The following is a 24,344-nucleotide window of genomic DNA, read 5'->3' on the forward strand; positions in this document are numbered from 1 at the left end:
AGATAGGGAGGGAGACAGAGAGAGGAAAGAAGGGAGACGAGTGAGAGGAGAGGGGGTGGTTACGCTTGTCCCATGTATATACAATTTCTACACATGATGTCTGTATTTATGGTCTGTGCATTGTTGCAAATTCCTGCCAAAAGCCACTGTTTCCCATACATAAACTCATCGACCACAACAGAAGAATGCATCACAAATAGACTCCCCTGAGTGATAAGGCAACGTTGTAAAATTGCTTTTGTATTGACTGTGAACAATGCCAATTGCTACGTCAGCGCAAGGGGGTGGGGACCTGCAAAAACCCTTGAGATGGTTCCAGGAAATCCATAGTCAAAAGACAAAATACTCAAGAGTTTTTTAACCTTGAGGTCATGATCCCATGTGGGGTTGGCTGATTTGGAGATGGAGTTGAGGGAGACTTCTAGTTTAAATTACTATTTCCTAGGTCAATAATTAGCTGCTGTCCTCAAATGACTTAAAGGGGTTTGAAATTCATCATTGCAATATTATTCAGTTGGGACCAACTCCATGCTTTTTAAACACATGTATCCCTTACTCAAATTCATAGGATAATTGACTATTTGGGTCAGTAAACATTTTAGATCTTATAAAAGGCACAAAGAAGAAGGTCAAAAAGGTCAAAGAAAACCTCACTACAAAATACAAATATCTCAAATTAAAGAACTGATGCAGGGTGATTTTATTTTATTCTTCTATTACCCTCGTTAACCCACGTCTAACCACTATTCTAGCCACTTTAACTCAAACAAAAACAAAAAAAAATTTTCCCATATGTGGCCCCTGGGAGAAAATTCTCACAAACAGCAGCTCCACATCACCAAAGTCTATTTGAGGCTCTGTGACATTAAACCATTTTAAAACTCTTCCCATTTTATCTTGGTCTGTGGGAAACCCTTCTATAAATGTGTCTGTGCTGGAGAATGCTGCCCAATCCCGCGAGAGGAAAGGGAGGGCTGGTAGAGGAGATGAAGATTGTTGGCATAGGGATGGAGAGGAAGGGAGAGGGGCAATTATCAACTCTACAATGGGATAAGAGGAGCTAATGGTTTATCTTCACATGGCAAACATACACCCACGAGTCGTTTCTCACATGAACAGACACACACCCACAAACAGGGAACAAAAAGGTGCTTGATTCATTCGTGCTTGATTTATTCTCCATGCTCTAACATTGGTATCTAAGGGAAGTAATGGTGCTGCAGAGACAGAGAACCAGAACTCTCGTAAACATGGAACTGAATCAGATGTCTGGAGTACATGTTTACACATTTGTGTGTGGCTATCTGTAAGTCAGCTGATGTTTTGTGTCTGAGCCTTTATGTCACTAAGTAATTTGGTCTTGTGTCCGTCCACAGAGCAGATAGCATCAGTGCAGCAGAGATGAGCAGGTTTAGCAGCTGATGTGTTTAGTATACAGCAACCAAAGGACATCAGCTGGAGGACATCTCGCTTCTCCGTCACCAGCTCTAAATGTTGTTATAGGTTTACCACAACCATGGCAAAAACATTCATCTAACTGCTGTTTTAGTCAACACAAATTGGCCCAGTGAGTGAACAAGAATCATAATAAATAGCCCTATTGCCAGGCAAGGTTGTACTGTTCCTCTAAAATCTTCTAATTTACCATTTTTTTTCCAAATCAAAACTCAATTTGAACAATCCAGGTGAGAACCTGGTTTAAAAAATACAGTTTATGTGGCACACTGGATTGTGCAATGTAGAGGTCCCCTCCACCAATGCAGAAACCCAGGGTTTGATTCCCAGGGGTGGTGTCTACTGGGAACTGTTGTGCATAATCAGCAGCTTACTCACTGGTTCTCCCCGTTTTTCCCCCTCTCTTTCTATCTCTGGAATATTTTCTGAGCTGCACTGTAACTGTAAACCTATAGTGGTCAGGATCTTGTTGCAACTGGAAACAAAACAATATCTGGGTGGTGGTGGTGGGGGTGGGTAGTGCTACAATGAATTATTTTCAGTATTCATTAATCTGATGATTATTCTCTCAATTAATCAAATAATTATTTTGGCTATAAAACATCAGATAATAGCAAAAAATTACAAGCACCAGTTACGTCATTCATAACTCCTAGAGAACAAAGAGAGTGAGAGTTTGCAACAGACTCCTCATCTATGTCCTGGTCTGACTGAGTCTCAAACATGTATGGCACATTGTTCTCTCACTAGTCAACCTAGCACAAGCAGTCATGTTAAACAAAATATTAAGTACCTTTACATATTTTAAAACATGTCTGGAGGGGAATGATCAGCTGCAGAAAGTTCTGCTCACTGACTTGCATCATTGCCCACAACAGTCTAACACAATTAGAGATATTAAAAGGTCTCCTGGATACCACACGATAAATACTACCGCAAAATCTGACAGTAGACAAAAATTAGATTGACTTATATTGTATATTTCTTATATTGTATATCTGTACATTATACCAAAAATCTTTCTAACTACTGGGTGTCAGAGTTAATGGTAAGAGATAAATCATCACTATAAAGGGTATACTACTGTGTGTGAGCATGTTACACGAGCAGGCCTGAGATTGACAGCAGCCAGGCATCCAGCAGAGGTTTAGTGTAATGACTGGGTTGGAGGTCTGGGGAAAATTCACCAGAAAAATTCCCAACATCTTCCAGTTTTCCACGTGTACTAAAGCCTGCATTTTTATCCGCTGGCTAATAAAGTAACTGACTAATAAACAGTTGACAGACTGACTCCTGGAGGGCGGCACAACACTGAATGCACAGCTGCAACTCTGACCAAAGCCATGCATCTAGACCAGTCGCAAATCTGATGATTCAGTTTTTACTTCCTGGAAAAAATTATAATAAACACTGATGTTGCAGCAATAATATTGTATTTTTATGGCTTGGTATGAGGATACAAAGATATCTACAAAAAGTAAAATATCTAAGAATATGCCTGACTCAATTCACTCTATTTCTCAAAATAAAATGAGCACTTCCACCAGATGCTTTTATGTCACCAATTGTGAGCAAATGGAACCCCTCCAGGTACTGTACAAGTCAGAGACCAAATAGTAATTCACACAGTTAGACACCCTTTCATACCAAAGAAAAGCGGTATCACACCAACAATAAGCCCTGATTGTGAGAAGGGTCACAAAGTCAGGTCACATAAAACATGCTAACCCATTTAGACACACGGAAAAACAGGTTTATCCAGGGTCACTGCATTCATCTGAAAGTTATACAGGTGTGATGGTGTCAGAGTCCAAGAGGTGCTTGACTGCCAAACAGCTGGCTGGGTGGATACAGCTGTGATTGCATCCAGAGGGAGGCAATGGGAGGATGAGAGGAAGGAAGAGAGGGAGGGAGAGAGGGAGAGAGGGAAGAGGAGAGGAGCAGTGGGGACAGATTCTGAAAAAAGGCCAAGAGGAAGAAGGCAACAACTCCATGTTTGTGAGGGTGTGTTCGTACAACTTCCCCAGAATAAAAGACATACATGAAGCATGAGACTGAAGAGATGAATACATCAGGTCTGTGTGGAACGATGAGGAGACAGTGACTCAAATCAAATTAAGACAGGAAACAAAATAAAAACCACATTTTAACACTGTTTTCCACTGCTTGAGGTTTGACCAGTGTTTTTTCAATGACATCATATCACAGCATCCTTTTTTACTAGCACTAGACTAGATGGAAACGCACATTCATTTCGTTTTGAGAGTTTTCTGGAAATTGGGTTGAAATTTGCACTTAATTTGAATTGAAGCCTGGATTATAACCTGTCAAAATGTCTGCTATGAAACTTCATTTAAATAAATGAAAGGGCTGTCTTTTTAAGGGTGTGTAAGGCCTTTAATTTAGCCAATTGTCAATGCACAACAGTAAAAACACGTCTGATATTATTAATGTAAAAGTTAATAATAAAATAACAGAAACAACTTATGTTATCAAAAGTATCACTAGGTCACCGACTGATATCTATTGACATTGACATTCACATGCCAACTAGAGATTTTCAGTGAGGCAAAAAACAAATACAACAAAAAGGTAAGTAGGTACAGTAGCTTCCGCTGACTGACAGCCTGTTCATTCTCAATGTATCCTGTTACTGCTTACTGCTGCAGCAGCCAATGTCCCCACTGGGATCATTAAAGTTTCATCTAATCCATTATATCTGTAAACTCTAGTTGTCTCTCATTCCATCTGCCTTCATCAATCCACTTCCTCCCACCCTATGAAAATATCTCCCTCCTCTCCTATCAACAAATCTCCTCCCTCCCTACCTCCCTCACTCATTATGGGCTTTCTTTTCCTCTGTCCATCTCTCACACCTCCTTCCTTAATCTCCATCTTATCTTCCTCCCAGTCTCCAGGAGATGTGCGTTAACACAATTTTGTTAATTAAGAAAGACATCCACCCCCACACCGTGGACATGACCACAGTAAAGTGGGTTTCAGCTATCATTCTCACACATCCAGGCCTGAAAACAACATGTTCTCTCACCCACACCTCTAGAAACACTACCCCTCCCTCCACACACACATACAGTGTGTTGACAAGCTTGGCTGGACTGGGTATAACAGCTTGTTGTGTGCAGGCCAGTGCCCTCAGCTTCAACATGACTTCATTCACACCCACTGTGACCTGCTGAGAACCAGAGTACTGCCCTACTAAACAACAGGAACCCTCTCATAAGAGCTCCCACTGCCACAGATACACAACAAATGGAGGTTCGACATTTGCTCTGTGTTTACTCCACACTGGCAAGCATCACAGAAAGGCTTCTATAAAATGTCATTATAATTTCCCACAGCCCACAGAGAAGTATTCAAATGGCTAATTTTACTTGATCAACAGTCCAAAACCCAAAAGATATTCAGCTAATGATCATATATGGCAAACAAAGAATTAAATGGTTCTTATTTGAGAAGCAAATGTTCAGTATGTTTTCTTGAAAACTGACGGCAAATTACCATTTCATTATTGATCAATCTCCCTTTTTTTTTAAATTCACAACTTTTCAACAACACTTTCACATTTGTCTTCTACTTCCACATCTCCAACTAAATCACAATCACCACAGTATCTTTAATATTCAGTATTTCGGCATGTCCATGTATTTTAGACACATACATGTCTGAAATGATATTCCCATATATCACGATTTGAAAGCAGCACAGATGCTACCCTACAGTAAACTCTGGGTATACTGTAGGCTACTGTCTGTAAATATCACAAACAGGAGCAGGGATAACGAGCACCCTTGTCAAGAGCCTGATAGCCACCTGATGCCAAGAATACAAACAATCCTCAGGCTTCAAGTATCAAATGATTTATAAATAACCCTGGTATTCCCTACTGCAGCAGCATCTCCACTGAACACCTGAGGGAACACAGAAATATGCCTCTTCCAAATCTGTACAACACAGGAGGGAACGAAAAGCAAACTCCTGTGACCTCTTGATCTGGGAGACAGTAAAAACCTGCTCACTGCTCTGAATCCGAGTTTCCACAATCGGTCTACAGTCTCCTTTCCACTTAACAGCCAATAGGCTTCAAAGCCTGAAATCAAAGTCTAGCCAGCCGTTTAAAGCCTATACTCTTTCCTCCACCTTTCCATCCTCTATCGCCTTAGCCTTGTCTTTCAGTCTGTCCGATCAGTGGGGACGACCGCCTGTCACTCTCTTGTCCTTCAGTCAAGACTTGGCTGCTCCTCTCCACTGGCCTCCAACTCACCTCAAGCAGACAGACCAAAGCACAGCATGGCGGCATCCTGGCACTAAGCTCGCACACAAAAAGCAGACAGAGCTTTAATTCAGACAAACACTTCCCACTTTATGTGTGTGTCTAAGAGGGCAGGAAGCCAGTGCGGTAATAGGATGTTCCTCGCTTCCTTTGTAATGTCTCAAAGACTTGGGTTAGAGCCAAAACACAGGGTAAAATCAAAGGCACTGAGCTGTGCTGAATATAGTAATGCTATTTTGAGTGATAAATACTTAAAATACTGTATATAAAGATGCCAAATGTGGACTTAACTACCTACAGAGTAGAGTTTATTAATCGAATAGTGCATTGGTGTGCAACCTGCGAGCCAGGAAGATAGGATATATTTTTGCTGCATAAAAATTTTGTTAACTGTTTTCAGGCTGTCCTCTAACCTTTTAAACTTTTCAAATAAAGAGAAAATCACTGTTTGGTCTGTAGAAATATGTCATCATGAGGGGCTGCCTGTAAGTAGACATGGCTTATTTTTAAGGGTTTCACAATCAATCAAATGTTGGGAATCCTAAGACACGATGTGGGAAACTGTAATAAGCATTATTCACTAACATTTTATTGACCAAACTAATTATAAATAATCAAGAAAATTGTGAAAACTTTGTGATTACTCAGCAATGAAGATAATCGGAAGTTGCAGCCCTAATGGTAGATACACAATTAATTTATAGTACCTATATTCTGATTTATTATTCATGTGCTGGTCTGTAGCATGAAATTAGACAGACAACAATGTACACTGACTGACATTAGGTAAGCAGTCATGAGTGAAACACAACAGCCAATCATCAGTTTTACATTCTATCCTCCGGACGATAATCTGTAATCTGACATTAGATAGCCAATCATGTGTAATCTGACATCAGACAGTCAGCACATTAATCTCATCAGCGGACTCAGGGGGATTATGACGGTCCGTCAGACGGCGTCTATACTCAGCAGATCATAGCTTGCTCTGCTTTATTCCGGCACAGACGAAAAGACACTTAAGAAATGAAGCTAAAACTGTTTAACGAGCAAGTAAGGGAATATAATAACACTTTGAATTTCATAATTTTCCATTGAAAACACTGAAGTCATTCCTTGGACTCATTTCATTGGATTTCTCATGGTGGATTTACTACATTAGTTTTGGACCTTTTAAAACCCTGCTGTATTGCTTTTGTTTCCACCAACTGTTTTAACTTCATGTAAATTTCTTGTAAACTTGAATTTTCTCTCCCATGGTTTCTTTTCTTACTATATGTCTTAAAACTTTTAAGAAATTGTGTGGGATATTGAGCCATACTATGTATGTATACATGAACCCCAACACTTCAAAAATGTATAAATTGCTGATATTTTTAAAGATATACCTCTTCAAATTCTTAACACAGAGGACTGAAACAATCAGTTGATTAATTGATTAGTTAATCAAAAATCTTTACTCAAATGTGAGGATCTGCTGGTTCTCTGTGTCATAATATTGTAAACTGAATAATCTCTGGGGACTTAGACTGTTTGTCCAACAAAACAAGCTATTTAAAAACATTACCTTCACTGTGAGAATGTGAGACAGGCATTTTTAAATACTGAGTTTAAATACTTTGACTCAAACAGGAAAAACATCTATCAGGTGTTTTTTTTCTAACTATGAAACAAATGGATCCACATTCATGCCTTTAGTAAAGAGGTTCAGTAAACCTAAATTTCTCTGCCAGTATTGAACCCACGTTCACTAGCCAGTTTCTCCATCTGTCTAACCATGAACACAACTGACACTGCCGATTGCACTCTATGCCCCTCATTTTGTACTCAGAAATGAAGAAAAGCTGAATGGAAAACATGAATGGGAGATATGAGTCCAAAAAACACACAAATCCTGACAAATCACATCTGTGTTCATGTGCACACTATTTCCAAATCCTTTTAGAAATCATACACAAGCAAACAGTTATCTCTTTGTCTGTGGCAGCATGGTCGTGTTACATTAGAGGGCTGAGCAAGCAAAAGTAAAGCTTATTTTAAAACTGCAGATAATAACCACTGAGGTCAGCTGGAGGAGTACCATCTCAGGGAGGTGAAGTACTCCCTCCACACACACACACTCATCACGCGCACACATACACACAGGGGATGCTGCTGGTTGCCTCTCTGGTTACAGCAGCTTGTGATGGCCAACACCCCAAAAAACAGAGCTCACCACCCTATCAGTTATAACTCAAATTTAACTCATGTTCACCAAACATCACCAAACGCTGCAACAAGCGATTAAACCACAGTATGATAACCAATTTCAGGCAGGGGGCTGATACGTTAAGGACATATTCACTCACCATGATATCTACTGTGCTTGACAAAGAGCAGCAGCGGCAGCTCATGTCTCATGTGAGTGCTTTAAGTAATAAAATACATTATATGTGACTTTTATGTGGCTACTCGATGAGTTTTAATAGCTACAAATGCTAGGTGTACTATATCTCGGCTGGTTCAGTTAATATGAGCATGTGTCCCCTCTAATCACATGGAGGTTAAGACAAAAGATTGGCAACAAAGAGAAATGTTGTGCCAATTAGTTAATGAAGCAAACTGCTGGGAAGTTAAGGTGGATATTAAGGAGACCGAGCAGGATGGTGGTCTCTACCTCCGGATCCCACCGTTTCGCCTACACCCTGCTACCGGGAATCCCTGCCTTTGAGACAGGGTGTGACACTCACACACAAAAAAACCCTCGTCAAGATGTAACTTCTTAACTTGCCAGTCAAACAAAAACATCAATTCAGCTGCAAATATATTATTAAAGTTGGCTTGTAACCGGGCGGGGTAGGCGGTGTGACCCTCCACCCACACCCGACCGCCCCCGCTGTCGTGCCCCGGCCGTGTGTCTGCAGACTTGCCTATCTATTGTTCCGCCGCTGTCACAGCCGTTAAGGTGCACCGCGGATTAGCTTTAGCCTTTAGCCTCGCCGGCTAACAGCGCAGCCAGCCAGCCAGCCAGCCGGCTAGCGTTAACGTTAGCCGCTAAAAGGTAACACGGTACCTTTCTTCCACTCGGTTTCCCAAAAGTCGGCGTGTTGTCCGTGCCGAGAAAACCAAGCAAACAAACCAAACAGCTCTACAAAAACACAATTTAAGGAGTTTGAACATACCCAGAGCTCCGTTCCCCAACTCATGTCGGATTCCCCCTTTTGAGTTCTCCCGTATTGGACACAGTTTTCCCTGCTCAGAGTCTCCCAAACTGCCGCTGGGACTCCGGTCCTTCTGACTGACTGTCTGCCGACAAACACACACTCCTCCTCCTCCCTCTCCCGAGTCAGCAGGGCCGCCCAAACCAGGGGCCCTGGACCATAGAGGCCCTAAAAGTACAGTTTTTCTTAGTGACCAACCGAGTGCTTTTAGACCTGAGACATCCACAAAGACATGGATTAAATAGAGTTTAAATTGTGCTTCTTAAAAAAATGATAATACAAAATGTCAGTTTAAACAACAAAACATCTGAAACAATTAATTGTAGCCTACATTGTAACTTTATTCATCAGGCCTATTTATTTATAATTTCAGTATTATTTGTTTTGTTTCTTTAAATTCCATCCCAGCACAAATTAGAGAAGAAGAAAAATATTGTTGATCTAGAGGCCATTAAAGAAATTGTTAATTTATTCATGACAAGAGAGTGATTTATGTATTGTCTGTGTTGTGTGTGCTTTTTATGTCTGTGCCCTGTGCCTCTGCTTTCAATTAGTAAAGTAATAAAGCAATAATAATGCACCACAATGTTTTCATATTTAGTCCATACTTCTATCAACAGTCTATCTCTCTCTCTCTCTTTCTCTCTCTCTCTCTCTCTCTCTATATATATATATATATATATATATATATATATACATACACACACACACACACACACACACACACACACACACACACACTTTATGATAGCCAATTTGCTTTCCAAATACTTCCTTATAATGTAAATATAATCCTTTAATTCTTTCATCTAACATTCTATGTAAATCAAATAGACACATGCTAAAAGCCCAACTGTTAAAGGTAAGTTCGATTTTTAGGTCATAAATGTTGTAAGTTGGTGGTGGGACCCATGGATGTATCATAAGACCATAGTGGGACCATAAACGACCTTTGAACAGAAGCCTAATTAACGAATTGGTGAATAAGTAGCTCCCTCTAGCGGTCAAGATGTACCATTACAACTGTGGTCACTAAAATGGACAGATGGATACAAATCTGTAAATATCATTAGCAAATTAAAAAGAATTCCACTGTTGTAGTTGATTTATGTGAAACTGAAATTATTAACTATTTTATATATGATTGCACCTACTCATTACAATTCTTCAGAACTTAAAATGACAATTCCAAAAAGTTACTTTTGTCAAACCAGTAGTCAGAACCCCAAATATGTTTAGTTCACTGTAAATAAAGACAAGAAGAATCAGCAAATACTCACATTTTGAGAAGCTGGAACTCTGAAATGTTTAATATTTTGCCTGGAAAATGACCTAAATGATTCACCTGGTGTCAGAATATTTGATCTACTCTTCTGGGCAGTTTAACCTGCAACCAACCTGTTACTAACCTGTAATCTAATAAAAAGCACTACGCTTCTCTCTAAACTGTAATGGAGTATTGTATAAAGAGTGGAAATACTCAAGTAACATAGAAGGAGAGATTTTTTCGTCTGTAGTTTTTATCCTCCTGCCAGTCTACACTTTATCTTCCACGCCTGTAGGTGGCGGTAAAGCGTTTTACAGCTCTCTAAGCTGCCATAAAGAATATAAAGAAGAATGATTTCTTCTTCTTCTTCTGGGGTGACTAAAAGAAAGGGAATAATTCTTTTCTGGTCATTTTTAGCTACTAAAGTCGTGTAATTAGCCGTCTTTTGGCAGATACTAACAGACATGTACCGCTGCATGACAAGGTAAGAGGCGTTACATCTTTTCCATTCATTGATACACACAGCTATCTAACTTATCTCTTGACCTTTGGCACACATTTCCCATTGTAAACAGTAAGCTAATGATACATCTAACTTCAACCATTGTCCATATGTTACTACAGAAACATTTCACTGTATAGTACGCATACATTTGTTTAGATTCGTGTGTTAGAATAGACGAAATATGTACAAAATGTGTCTCCTCCCGTAGTAACTAACCTATCCTGCATATATTTATTTATGGATATCAGTGTTTCCAGCTAAGCTCGGTTCAAACTCATAGTAGAAAGGGATGCAGCCATAATATAAAGTTTCAGTTTAGGTGAGAGTGTGGGTGAAAGTAGGTTCAAAAGTTACATAGATATTACTATCTCTAGGTGAACTTCAGAGTACTGACAGGTATCGCAGAGATGCAAATGCATGTAGCTGCAGCAGTGTCCAAAATGACCCCACCACCAGGGGTCTCTACAGGCAATGTGGAGAATATGTAGCTTAATTATTTGTTGGTATGTTCATATATGCCTTATTTGTACAGTAAGCAGTAAGTAAATTGTAACTGGTAACTGTTAGTGGTAACTAATAACTGTGAGGCACGTAGTGAATTATAAGCGAAATGTAAGTCTCAGATGTAAGTGTTCACTTATCCTCACCATTAAATCAACAACTGTAATGTGATCTGTGTCTATGTGGGAATGTCAAAATGTTTATTATGTGCAGAGACTGTCCTAGAGCTCCTGAAGCAGACTAATGATTGAATACCCACCTGTTCTTGTGTGTTCATACCTGTCTTTCTGTCAGGAGTGTGTGCAGTGGAGGAAGAGTGTGTTCTGCCTTTGTGCCTCCTTACACCCAGTCACCATCATGGATGTTGAGAAACACAGCAGAGGAGAGACATCACAGGTGACTACATCACCTGGACTTTGGGAATAGAAACTAAATGGCTAACATAGAGTAGATTACATGTGGTGGCTTTCTGTATGGGATAAAAACAAGTATGTGATACACAAATAACAGACAAGATTTTGTGTTACAGTTTAGCTGAGCAGCATTGGAAGTGTTCAGTCCGCTGTGTGAGCTCTGCAGCTAGGAAGAGGAGATCTCTGCGTAGTGCATTTCCAGTGCTGGAGCAGCCCCTCCAGCCCATCCACCAACACGTGTATGAGGCTAACCTCAGAAACAGCAATGCCTGTCATAAGAAGTAAGCTCTGTCAACTGACTTCACTCCACTACATTATTTATTTTGTAAATTCATGTTATTTATTATGTCTGTCTCTCTCTTTAAGGTTCATAGAGTTGAGAGAGAAGGTGAGGAAAGGGGGAGGGGAGAATGCCATCGCCAGACACACACAGAGAAACAGGAAGTTGCTGGTCAGGGATCGTCTGCGCCTCCTGCTGGATGATGAGGACTTTCTGGAGCTGTCACCATTTGCGGGTCTGGGTCTGCCGTACGGGGACATCCCTTCAGCTGGCTGCCTGACAGGTCAGAAACCACTAATTATAATCCTGTATCTTTGGTACTAACTACAGAGTGTATAATCTGATTCCAGCTAATTGCCTCCAATTTACTCACGTCACTTTTTTTTTTATTTCAGACAGTTAGCAATTTATTCCCCAACTTATGACAAGCTACAGTAAGTGTAACACATAGCTTTTGGTCCTTTGCAGGTATTGGCAGGATCAATGGTCTGTGGTGTGTGTTCATTGCCAACGATGCAACAGTGAAAGGTGGCACAGCGTATCCAATCACAGTGAAGAAGCAACTAAGAGCGCAAGAGGTGGCGATTCAAAACCGCCTGCCTTGTGTTTACCTGGTCGACTCTGGAGGAGCTTTCCTACCACTGCAGGTTAAATATACACACACCTCAGGTTTAAATAAATGTTTAGAGCCAGAGAGAGTTTCTTTTCATGAGATGAATGTTAGTTGAATCACACTGACTCCTGCTTTAAGTCATAATTCCCTGTTTCTGTATAAACATTCCAGTCTGAGATCTTTCCAGATAAGAACCAGGGAGGAAGGACATTCTATAATGAAGCCATCATGTCTGCCATGAAGATCCCACAGGTAAAGAATCAAAAAGAAGCTCAGGCATGGTATAACGGAACAGGATGGATGTAAAATACCCTGTGAATGAATTCATTTGTTAAAAATCAAACATTATATGTCACATTTGACATGTTGCAGTACTGTTCCTGTGCCCATTTAAATCATAGATTAAAGTTAAAAATGAACTAACAATATGGATTCAACACATATACAATACATGTCAGTTGTCCTAATAAGCAGAGTTTATGTCTATATAAAAACAATTGATGCTCTTAAAGGTGTCAGTGGTGTGTGGGTCGTGCACGGCGGGTGGAGCTTACATCCCCACTATGGCAGAAGAGGCAGTGATGGTGCACCGGATAGGGACGATATTTCTGGGAGGACCACCACTTGTCAAGGCTGCCACAGGAGAGGAAGTGACACCAGAGGACCTGGGAGGAGCCAGGCTTCATGCTGAGTAGGTCCATAAATCAAACAAACTCCCCTGGGAGGCAGATCAGTCTTTATACAGGATGTATCTATGTTTGCTAAAATGAAATGAATCACTTGCACAGTTATATAAAAAATAACCAAATAAGTTGAGTTACATCATGAGGTCGACTTATCTGATGGTTTCAGGGTGAGTGGCTGCGTGGATCATTTTGCCTGGGAAGAAAAGGAGGCGTATGATTACACCAGAAACATAATTTCCACCCTCAACTTCCAACTGCCTGAGGAAGAGGAGGAGGATGAGGAGAAGATGAAGAAGAGGAGAGCTGAGGAGGAGCCACTGTACAGTTCAGAGGAGCTTCTGGGTCTCGCTCCACAGAGTTATCACTACAGTCTGGATGTGAAAATGGTACAAAATGCACAAAAGCAAATACAGAAAACTATTCGCTCTGTAAACTGTAGCTAGCATGAGTAGTGAATGTAGCCCTTCTGGCTAAACAGTCAAGGAGAGGAGTGTCCTGTACAGAGGGTCAAACTTGATCATTTACAAAATTAAAGACGAAAACGATAACATAGTTTTGGACACAGTGGTTTAATGACGTGTCCTCTGGGAGGTGCAGTGCAAAAACACCAGATATTAATCAATCACTCCAAAGTTCTTGGGAATTAATGACCATTCATATATGGCTGGTTCGTAGAAAAGTTGGTTTCACGTCATGGCTGCTGCCCTACTGTCTTGCTGAATTAATAACACGCAGTTGGTTGTTTCCGTCTGTCTGTCTAGGTCATCAGTCGGCTGACAGACGGGAGCCGCTTCCAGGAGTTCAAAGCTCGTTATGGAACCACACTTGTCACTGGTTTTGCAAAGATACATGGGTAACTTAAAAACTTAAATTGAAACTTTTCAGCCAACCAAGGAGCACTGTTATTCTGCTGTTAGTAGCTTTAGTAGCCAAAAAAAGGACAGACACAGACATTGTTGTGTTACACATCATACCTATGATTCTGAAATGCCAGTGTCCTATCTACAATCACATACTGGGGGCAGCATTATTATGCTGACTTTGTTTGGTTTAGTGTAAACAAGCAAAGCCAGCGTAATGAGGGGTCCTCTTAACGGCATTATAGCGGGGTCTCTGTTATGGGCTATTGTTTACTCCTTTACACCCAGTGACCCCTCATCCTCTTGAGATTAGGAGCTGCCTTCTGTAACATCGTAATCAGATCAGCAGATGCCAACAGAGGACCAAAACAAATTTCATTCACTGTCTGTTTACCAGTGACCAGCATAAGACTTATTTACCGATAAATTATCAGGATGTATTTTTAATTGTGTTGTTATATGTGTCTCTGTTGTTTCTAATTTATGTGTCTGGAAGTGTGTACAGAAGTTGTAATACTAAGTATAGGTATGTGCACAGTCCTGATGTAGAATATATTGTGTTTTTTCTGTGTGTATGTACTGCATTAGCCACCTGGTGGGAATAGTAGCCAACAATGGAGAGCTGTCATACCAGGCCGCCCTGAAAGGAAGCCATTTTGTCCAGTTATGTGACCAGAGAGACATCCCACTCCTCTTCCTCCAGAACACAGCACCCACAGCAGCTCTAACACTCTCCATAACACAGGTATTCACTGCCAGTAAAACACATCAAACCTGTCTAGTAAAACAGTCATTGTAATTTTTTTACATTTCAAAATACATGATACAACTAAAACACAGCTTGGTGTATGCACAACAGCACATGTGGATTTCCCTGAAAGGCAGGATACTAAAAGATAATCTTGGTCACAATGACAGTTTTTGTTCCATCTATACCATGTATTCTGTCTGTGTGTCTCTCTCCTGTAGGCAGAGATCAATAGTAACCGTCTGAAGGCTCAGGGTTCAATGCTGTCAGCTGTAGCATGCGCCTCCGTCCCCAAAATCACCATGGTGATTGGTGGTTGCTACGGTGCTGACAGTTATGCCATGGTGAGTTTTAGTAAACACTGCTGTAGTTATGTGATGATCTCAATAAAAACTTTGGTCTTTTACCTTGCTAGATTTTAAAGGTGATATTATCCAACAATATAATTACTGTCATAATAAATAATAAAATATACTAATTGAATATTAATTAGCATCTTGTTTCCCTCTCTAGTGTGGACGGGCCTTTGACCCCAATTTCCTGTTTCTGTGGCCCAACGCCAAAGTGTCACTGACGGCTCCAGGTCACGCCCACTCCCTGCTTCCCCCTGACAGTGAGCAGGAGGAAGAGGAGAAGAAGAAGCAGGAGGACAACTTTAACAGAAGATTAAAAGAGGAGAGCTCGGCTTTCTTCTCCTCTGGCAGGCTTTGGGACGATGGAGTTATTTTGCCTCAGGACACCAGGAAGGTTAAATAACACCATTTTGTTTGAATGGCCTGGACGCATTTGAGAGCTTTCACTACATGAAAACACAACAGTCGTCAGTATGATTTTAACTTTAACTTAACTAACCTTTTCTTTTCCTCATATGTTGTTTCTCTCTGTAGGTTCTCAGAGACTGTCTGGACATTATCAAACAGCAGCAGTATCAGCTTTCCACAGAAAAACTGCAATCAACACTTCTACGTATGTAGAGGCACTTCTCCCTCTGTGGACACTACAAACATCTGTCCATCACTTAGATTTAACTAGTGTTTTCCATTCAGTCTGGCTGCTGTTACCCATTGCTCACCTTTACCATTGTGTACTAAGAGGATTCACACCAAACTGTCACCCATATTCAGTATGACTGGAGACTGCAGGTGATGATGAGCATTATTGTAAAAGTGTATCTTCACAACTTAAATAACACACATTTAGTCCAGTGGTTGGACATTCTGAATACCAATTTGTGTTTGCACACAGAGATTACCTCATTGCCAATCTTCTAATGTCCACCACAGTCCTGACAGTGCATGTTTTTATCTCCAGAAACCAATGGCTACCTCCATACACCTTGTTTTTTTCCACAAAAGTCACCATTCTGCTCTAGTTTTTAACAACATCAGGAACTTTGATATCAAGACTTCACAGAACAGTCAAAACAATTCAACTGAAAGATGAAAGTTTATTTACAGTATTTACTGACTTTTTACTGACTATTGATGCATGTTCAAAAATGATTACTAGAAGGATAACCCTGGGCACTGTACATGTAGGTATTGCAGTTCTTACAGTTTTGTGGGCTTGAGTAAAGATATCTTGTTTAATCAGGTAAAAGTGCCTCATCAGGTCTTGGCCTTCATTCATACATTAAGGTACACTACACCTTGACAAGGTGCTGTTTGATTGTGCTGTAGATAAAAGTCTACATACAGCAGCCCACTGGTCTGTTTTAGCCTTAACCCAAATCAGGAGAGATCTTGTTTTTGTTTCTTTCTTTGTTTTTGTTTTTTTAAACAGATTATAATGTGACAAAAAATTAAATCTGTCCAAAAGCACCTTATAGGAGCTTTAACATGTAGCTCACATTTTACTGTTGCAATTTTTGTCAAAAATACTACATTGCAAGAAATCTCTGTAATTACAAATGTAAAATAATCACTAATGTTTTTTATTTGTATAAATGAAGCTCAACAAATGTAAATACATTTTTAAATTGCAAAACTAGTGTGTTTGTTTTCAGTTGTAGCTCTTGTTTTATAATGATGACAAATATAACAGATGACACTGAATTAAGACATTTTCACTGCAGCGAGGTTTTATATTACAATCAGCAGAAGGCTTGAGCCCAAGGAAATATGGAAATAACATGTTATATGTTGTTCCTCTGTATATATGTTCCAATTATGTCCCAAAAATGAAGAACAATAGTCATTTGTAAATTATTTACACACCACTTACTAATGTTTTACTGTGATGTTCAGATATGAATCATAGCCACTGTAGTTATTCTACTCTAGCAGCAGCTTTGGCAGAAAAAACTACTCTTTGGAGTCCATTTCTAATTGAAAAATCTACTGAGCTGTCATGCAGAGTGAGCAGGACTGAAGTGTCTTGTTCAGTTGAGGTTCAGAGTCTGGGTCATGGTTTGTACATGCCGTGGAAGGTCACAGGGATGATGGTGTTGACCTCTGCCCTGGCCAGCTCAGTCAGTTTCATGGCATCCAGCACCAGCAGGAAACCTGGTCTCTCTGCACCAGGCTTCACCACGATACTCAGCAGAACACCTGCAACAGAGACAGAGGGGGTGAATATAGAAATATGTGCCATATAAGAACAAGGCAAACCAAAATAATACAGTTTTTTTCTTTCTTTTTTTAACTTAAGGCCTTTCTTTAAAACATGATCTCAAGATTATGTGTAAATGCAGGTGTCACCTGAGAGCCCCTGTAATTCTGAGCAATGTGAAATTTTGTTAATCATTTATTTGCTAACATGTGAGTGTGTGTGTGTGTACGTCCTACCATCGTCCTCCTCTGTAGCTCCAGGTGTTGGTACAAACAGCGGCTCTGATGGGTAACACTCTTCCTCCTGCCACACCCAGGTCTCTTTGGTCTGCACGTTCAACTTCACTATCTACAGCAGTAAACAATAAACAACCAACAGCTGTGATAAACAACAGCATTAACACTGTCACATATGTGCTGGGCAGCCAGTTAACTTTTCAGGCCCTGACATTGTCTTAGTCTTCTGTGACTGATAAAAGCGCCCCTACCCTGTCAGGGATGAAGTGGTTGAGTCCCAGGCCATAGGCGAAGGAATACTTCTTCCCACGACACAGAGAGTAGTTAATCTGTGGAAACTCAAAGGCTGAGAGAGACAGAGAGACATCAACACAGTGAAAAAAGGAGAAAGACAGTCATACAAGATCATAAAGAATCATATAGAATGATATACAGTATGTGTCTCACCCTGTCTTGGTCTAGAAAAGAGGACTTCAGGTTCAAGCCAGATGGTGCCATCACTGTGAAGAACAGCAGTAGCTGTGGTGTAGGGCAGAGATACCAGGTTCTTTCCCTGCTCCTCCTGAACACACACACAAAAACATCAATACACACCTCTGTACATTATACAGGAGTGGAAGAAAAGTGTGGTTTGTTTGAAAAGTATTTAAAGTCTTCAAAGCTAACCAAAGAGATGTTTGTGGCTTTCAAACACGCTTACAACCGGCTGGTTCTTACTCAATAATTTTCCCCTAGGGTTTGCATAGGGAATGCAATGTGACCCAAGTCACACAGAGTCCTGTGGTCACAGATGGGACTCATTTGTGAAGATGTTTATCTTTTATGCTTGGGACATGTAGCTTTAGCCTCACTCTCTTAGTATCATATTATTCTGCCACCAGCAGTTGGTTTTTGTTGAATACTGTGATGTTAGTAGCAATTCAGCCATTTGAACAATGACATATCACATTTTTGTCAGTACTTCCCAGCTGTATATAGTATATACTGCATAAGCCCCACTAATATAATAAATCAATTAACATGTCTTGGACCCATGTATGGATAAGACAAGCAAAACTATCCCTAAGGAACTCAAAACAACCACAAAAACTTGATGTGTGTGCATCTACTCACCCTGTGTATATCCAGTGGCAGTACGTATCGTCTGACCTCAGGCTGAGGAGCTCTCATCGCTGCTTTCTTCACCTCCTCCCACTCCTCCTTCAGGTTGGCCAGGTACAGGTAGTTATACACAAAGTCATGACTGCAGAGAGAGGGAGTGACAGAGAGGTTAGGGTGATCAGACATAAAACACACACAAACACGCGGGGTCATACTTACCCTTTCCACGTGCAGAGGTCGACGACGATGAAGCCCTCGTCTTCATAGGCGTTAATGTGGTGGAAGAGGTTGAAAGCTGATGTTCTGAACTTGTGGCTGCTCAAATAGCCTGCTGGGTCTCTAGTGGTCAGGTGGAACCATGTCTACAAACATATGCACATGTATACTGTATATAAACAGAAATGATCCCTTCCTACTGCAGGTGAGGGTTCAGATACTTGTATTTAAAGCCCTGGTTTTTGGCAATAATAAACTGCACAAACACACAGTGGAAAAACTGAATGCCAACTGAACTTGCCATGGGCAGATTGTAAGACAATGGGCAGCAGGACACAGACATGTAAAGAAACACAAAACAGTTGTTTGACTTGTGTTTGTGATCATTTTGTGTCTCAGATTTCATGGCAGGGATCTGTACCACTGCTGACCACCCCTCTGGCCCCGCCCTTCCTTACCCCCATGCTGTCATTGGACTCAAAGCAGTCCATGTACGTGGCTCCTCTGATACTCCAAGCTGACAGGAACTTGAGCAGGTTGATCTTCACTGGCTGCTCCACAAATACAAAATAGTTGTCTGTCATACCGAAACTACAGAGAAGCAGACAGATACATCAAAATTAACAAGGGATAACCACTCAGTTTATTTGAAAGTAAAGCAGAGTTTGGTTTGGTGTATTGATGAGATAACTCAGTACCTGTGCATGTATGAGGGTTTTAACCTCTCACTGCTGGGCAGCTGAACCACAACCTCCGACTTCTCTATGGGATCTGATTTGTCTGGAGACACACAGAGACACAGAGTCAGTGTGGGGCTGGAGGAAACAACATTAACACACAAAGTTTGTATCACCTGGTTTTCCCTCCTCTCAACAAATCATACCTGCTCATGAAATAAAAATCACAAACCTTGGCATGGTTGACAAAATCTCATGCAGGGTCCACTTAGTATCTGTTCTGGAGCTTTTGAGGGAATCAATCCATTCTTTCCATCTAACCATTTTCCTTTCTTTCTCTCCCTCTTCGCTTTACCTCTTTCTGTACTTCACTGTGCTTTTCCTCTTTGTTTAACTTTTCTGTTCTCTTTATTTCTCTATTACAATCTATCAGTTATCCATCTATCAATCCATCAATCCATCCTTCCCAGCTGACACTGTGCATTTAGGACAGATGATTATAAAACACAATAATTAACAAATATCAGCATTAACTTAAGATAAGCCTTTGAATACAAAAAACTGTGGTGTGTGTGCACATGAAAAATACATGTCAAATACTTTTTCAGACTATGGGTCAGTTCATAATGAAAAAAAAAGAAAAGAAAACCAATGAAATATCACTCTGACCAAACTCACCTTTCTGAGCAGGTGGGATCTTGACGATGTTATAAGCCAGACTCATGTTCTTGCCAAAACAGTTACCAATGTTATAGACTGTACCATCTGTGTCAGTGTGGGGGTGGGCAGTCAGCCCGTTCACTGAGAGATACTTACACAGGTCCACCTGATGTGAATACACAGACAGAGAATGGATGGAACTAAGGAATACAACCGACACAAGATCTCAACAAAAACACTAAGAAAGGAAAAAGCAATTACAATCAAAAAGGTAATTAAACATAAAAATGAAATCAAGAAACTTGACTGTGTTTGGAAAAATTAAAAAAGTAAACCAGTCAGCTCTCACCTTTTTTAACGTCTCCAGCGAATCAGGATCAACCTTGGTGATGTAATTGGTCTCTGTGACAGCATAAAAGTCCTCACCGATTGGATACACATTCACTACACAGTTATCAGTCACTTCAGTGCCTCGGAAGTAAGTAAAGAATCTAAACAAACAACAATAGAAGGAAAATGGATGGTTAGTTCGTATCCTGAAAATTATTTCTTAAGAGCAAAGAATTTATACAGTTCATAGATTGTGTTGAACACAGAAGCCATGAGAGGGCTGTGAGAAAAAATACTCTGGTGATCCAAGTCTGATCTAAATAGATCTCTCTCCTGTGTGTATGACTTAAGAATAGGTGAAAAATGGGTTTTGCCGGGATAACCTTTCTAAAGTACCTTATCTTAATTTGCAAAACCTGTGGGGGAAAAAGTTTTGCTAGGGTGGATTTTTTTTTTTTTTTTTAATCAAAATTGTTGTATAATGTTTGTTTTTGTAATTCTCATTTCAGCCACAAGAGGCTGAAGTGCACCATTTCCCCAGACTAAATAAGACTAAAAGCGTTTCCCTGTGCACTCTAAACACAAGGTACATACATATTGTGTATCAGGTGAAACAACTGAGTACTTCTTCCATCACTGCTGGAGAGTTAGAGGTGAAGATTGATACCACTCTCGTACCTGCCTCTTCAATATGAAGGCAGCGCCAGGAGACGATGAACTTAGCTTAGCATAAAGACTGGAAGCAGGGGGAAACAGCTAGCCTGGCTCTATCTAAAGTTTTATCTGTCTGCCAGCACCTCTGCAGCTCAGTAATTAATATATTATATCTTGTTTGTATAATTTATACAAAAACTAAAATGTGAAAACAACAGTTAGTGGTTTTAGGGAGGGTTACCTGGAAAAGATGTTTTTGCAGGGGTCTGGGTAGCCTACTGTGCCAAACTCAGTGATGACCACTCTGTTTTCAGTCATGGCACGAACATAGGCATCGGTCCTGATGAACCTAAGCACAAAGATCACACACATCATGAGCCAGAGAAGCAGAAAGTCACATGAAGAATCTTTTCTATCCAGTCATTTTATTTTAAAGATTGTTCTGTGCAATCTGTGAAACTCAACACTGACTCTGCTTCCGGTAGGATTTTGACAAAGAATGTTTGTGGTCTGTGTGTCTGATGATTGTTTTTTTTCTCTTCCACCAGCATTCCAGTTTGGATGCATTTACCATCAGCTCTTTTCCTCAGCTGCACAGAACTGCATACCTCTCTGCACTAACACAAATCAGATGTCGTTCTGGATTTGAATCTGCATCAAAATGATTAAAGCGATAAACATAGACAACATAAACATAAATCCCTTAAAAATTCCTGGAACCACACCTAGATCCAGATCCAAAGACAAGGAAAGTACTTCACAGAACAAAGAGGAAATCACCTCAGGACAATGCCAATGAACCAAGCGTGTTTTGCGATGTGTTTTATTTAAAAATGTGCTCTTATTTTGCATGGTAATGAGTGGTCTTCTTACTTTCTGTAGTAAGTCACCTGCCCGTTCTTCAGGTCAAACTTGTGCATCAGAGCCTGGCCATCAAACAAGTGGTGGAAAGGTTCATCCCCCACCTCGAAAAGACCAGGACCCATCCTGAGCAGACTGCCACCCAGCCATGATGGTATAACACCTACACACACACACACACAGGGTGGCACATACAGGTATGTTCAAACACAACAGGAAATAGATGGAAAAACTGTTCTCTGGCATCGAGAAGAGGACAAGTATATGGAGAGTTTCACTTTTTGATGCCGAGTTAAATTATTATTTGTAAGTACTGCTGTGTGTCTGTGCCTCTGTGAAGGCTCCAGGTCAGTCTTTCCTACCAGTGATCTTTGCAGGTATGGGTTCATTCAGTTCCTCTACTGTCTCAAAGATCTTCCTATAGCCTGCAGCAGGATGCTCCACACTGGAGTGGAAAATAAAAATCGGAATTAAAAGAACAATTGCGCAACATCAATGAGACAGAGAACTGGTTTTAAAGACTTGGTTTCTTTTGAACTGTGAGAAAACCTTTTTAAAAAAATATGAAACTGGTTTGTTCTTCACTGAGCCAAAGACAATCATACAGTGTATGTGAATTACATATGTAGAAGGACCAATCAATGCAGGTGATGCAGATAATTACTCAGCTGAGACTGAAAGTTCATTCTTAACCCTGAAAACAGCAGTTAACAAAACAATCTCACAATGATGTGCATTTAGCAGCTGCTATCTGTCTACCTACCTACCTACAATGGGACTATTAGGGCAGTTGATAAAATGTTGGTGTTAAATGCTAAATACTCTGAATGATCATTAGAAATCCATGGGAGTTTTGCAACTAAAAACCAGTGAAAACACAACAGCTTGTTTGCATTGTCTTCAGTTCAAAACACAAAACTAAATTCTGAGGAGCGCAAACAACGCAGCTGAAACTCCTCCTCAGTTATTCTGCCATGGCCTGGTACCATCTTTTCCAAGTTTTACTGAATTTACCACCGAAGCTACATCACTCAGTTTTTCTAGAATGTCACGCTGAAACTGTTTTGTTCACTTTTTCTAACATTTGCAGTCAAAATTATTGTGTAAAACTTTGCATCAGCAAAACAACGTCACTTAATGGCGTCAGCAAACTGCTTCCCCTTATTTCATTCCTGGGAACCAACAAATTAGAATCTGAAAAGGTCCATTTTGATCCCAAAACACGCTGAACCAAGAGAGGAAAGTTTTACTCACCGGCTGGCCATGCTGCTGTATGCTCTTCACACTCTCTGTAACTCTCTGAGTTGTTTGCAGAGGAGACTCCGGCTTGAATTTAAACCACACTCAGATTTCCTGTGGTGAGAGATGGAAACTGGGCCCCCTCCTCCGTTCTCTCTTTATTCTCCCATCCACCCCCTTCTCTTATTTTCTCCTCCCCTTTTTCATCCTTCCTCATTCCCTCTCCTCCTCTGTTCACTCCTTTCATGCCTTTTGCTCCCCTGCTCTCTCTTTTCTGAGCCTCGTCTACCCTTCCTCCTCCTCCTCTGGTCTTAACCTGAGCTGAACAAGCCAGCTTTGTCTCCTCTCCTTTCAGCCATCTGGCCCTCAGCCTCAGGCTCATGCAGAGTGTTCTCCAGGCCCCAAAACAAGTTGTCTGTCAGTCTAGGAACACAAACAAACACACACCTACTAACAACATTGGTCAAACTAATAAAGTTGGCTTTTTTAAAGCAGTGTGTTGGTATTGTTTGAATGTGGATATGCGTGTAGAAAGACTCCTATTTAATGAGTTCCAGACAGCTTCAAGAAAACAGTCAGAAACTATTTTAATTGGCTAAGTCTGGAGGGAGAGAGTGGCAGAAGGAGGAGGGGCAGTGAATGATAAACAGCGTCTATCTTTTTGTCATTTTAATAAATTAAGGCTGAATTCTAAATAGAAGGATGAAAGGGTGAACTTAAAATTAATGGTTTCATTAACAAGTGTTAAAAAGAGTGAAAATCTGTCATCTAGTGTGTCTCAGAGTTGCTGAGAGCAGGTCAAAGACAACTGATGCTGGGTATTACCTGTAAATAAGTAAAAACAAAAGGTCTGAGGTCCTATGAACAACCCCAACTGTAAAGTTTGACCTCAGGATATACCATTATACTTAGTAATACAGTGTTATGTGGTGTATTTGCTATCATGTTGTTTTTAGTTGATATACATGCCACCCTCACAGTGAGCTTTCTAAACTTTGATG

The 24,344-nt window shown here is 40.5% G+C and overlaps 3 protein-coding genes across 4 annotated transcripts in view; 1 reads left to right on the plus strand and 2 right to left on the minus strand.

Moving 5' to 3' along the window:
- Nucleotides 1-9,085, minus strand: part of fnbp1l (formin binding protein 1-like) — a 48,267-nt gene extending 39,182 nt beyond the window's left edge. The window contains exon 1 of one of the 2 annotated variants that reach the window (XM_018670871.2): nt 8,908-9,085. In XM_018670871.2, the coding sequence (XP_018526387.1) occupies nt 8,908-8,931 (24 nt within the window). In that variant the 5' untranslated portion in view covers nt 8,932-9,085. The remainder of the gene's footprint in view (nt 1-8,907) is intronic. The other variant, XM_018670870.2, reaches the window with a different exon arrangement.
- A 1,465-nt stretch (nt 9,086-10,550) lies between these two features.
- On the plus strand, nt 10,551-16,636 carry si:ch211-198n5.11 (methylcrotonoyl-coenzyme A carboxylase 2). Its single transcript, XM_018670916.2, has 13 exons — nt 10,551-10,697; nt 11,514-11,615; nt 11,749-11,913; nt 11,999-12,195; nt 12,381-12,559; nt 12,697-12,777; nt 13,038-13,216; nt 13,378-13,597; nt 13,973-14,064; nt 14,660-14,816; nt 15,041-15,163; nt 15,333-15,566; nt 15,707-16,636. The coding sequence occupies exons 1-13, from the start codon at nt 10,678-10,680 to the stop codon at nt 15,791-15,793; spliced, it is 1,836 nt and encodes a 611-aa protein (XP_018526432.1). The 5' UTR covers nt 10,551-10,677; the 3' UTR covers nt 15,794-16,636.
- Nucleotides 16,253-23,642, minus strand: LOC108879593 (retinal Mueller cells isomerohydrolase). The gene is made up of 14 exons (XM_018670917.2): nt 23,359-23,642; nt 22,467-22,549; nt 22,117-22,267; nt 21,485-21,592; nt 20,609-20,750; nt 20,278-20,425; nt 19,621-19,702; nt 19,381-19,513; nt 18,926-19,068; nt 18,719-18,848; nt 18,053-18,167; nt 17,857-17,951; nt 17,606-17,717; nt 16,253-17,368 (listed from the first exon to the last, which is right to left on the minus strand). The coding sequence occupies exons 1-14, from the start codon at nt 23,367-23,369 to the stop codon at nt 17,223-17,225; spliced, it is 1,599 nt and encodes a 532-aa protein (XP_018526433.1). The 5' UTR covers nt 23,370-23,642; the 3' UTR covers nt 16,253-17,222.
- Nucleotides 23,643-24,344: the final 702 nt, after the last annotated feature.

The sequence above is a fragment of the Lates calcarifer genome, linkage group LG17 (assembly GCF_001640805.2).
Source record: "Lates calcarifer isolate ASB-BC8 linkage group LG17, TLL_Latcal_v3, whole genome shotgun sequence".
Taxonomy (NCBI): Eukaryota; Metazoa; Chordata; class Actinopteri; family Centropomidae; genus Lates; species Lates calcarifer.

Coding starts and splice junctions, on each gene's coding strand:
- si:ch211-198n5.11 (XM_018670916.2), top strand. CDS start 10,678: ATGTACCGCTGCATGACAAG. Junction 11,914..11,998: donor AGCAATGCCTGTCATAAGAA/GTAAGCTCTGTC, acceptor TCTCTCTTTAAG/GTTCATAGAGTTGAGAGAGA. Junction 15,164..15,332: donor GTGCTGACAGTTATGCCATG/GTGAGTTTTAGT, acceptor TTCCCTCTCTAG/TGTGGACGGGCCTTTGACCC.
- LOC108879593 (XM_018670917.2), bottom strand. Junction 21,593..22,116: donor CAGGTGACTTACTACAGAAA/GTAAGAAGACCA, acceptor CTTTGTGCTTAG/GTTCATCAGGACCGATGCCT. Junction 17,718..17,856: donor ACCACTTCATCCCTGACAGG/GTAGGGGCGCTT, acceptor TTACTGCTGTAG/ATAGTGAAGTTGAACGTGCA.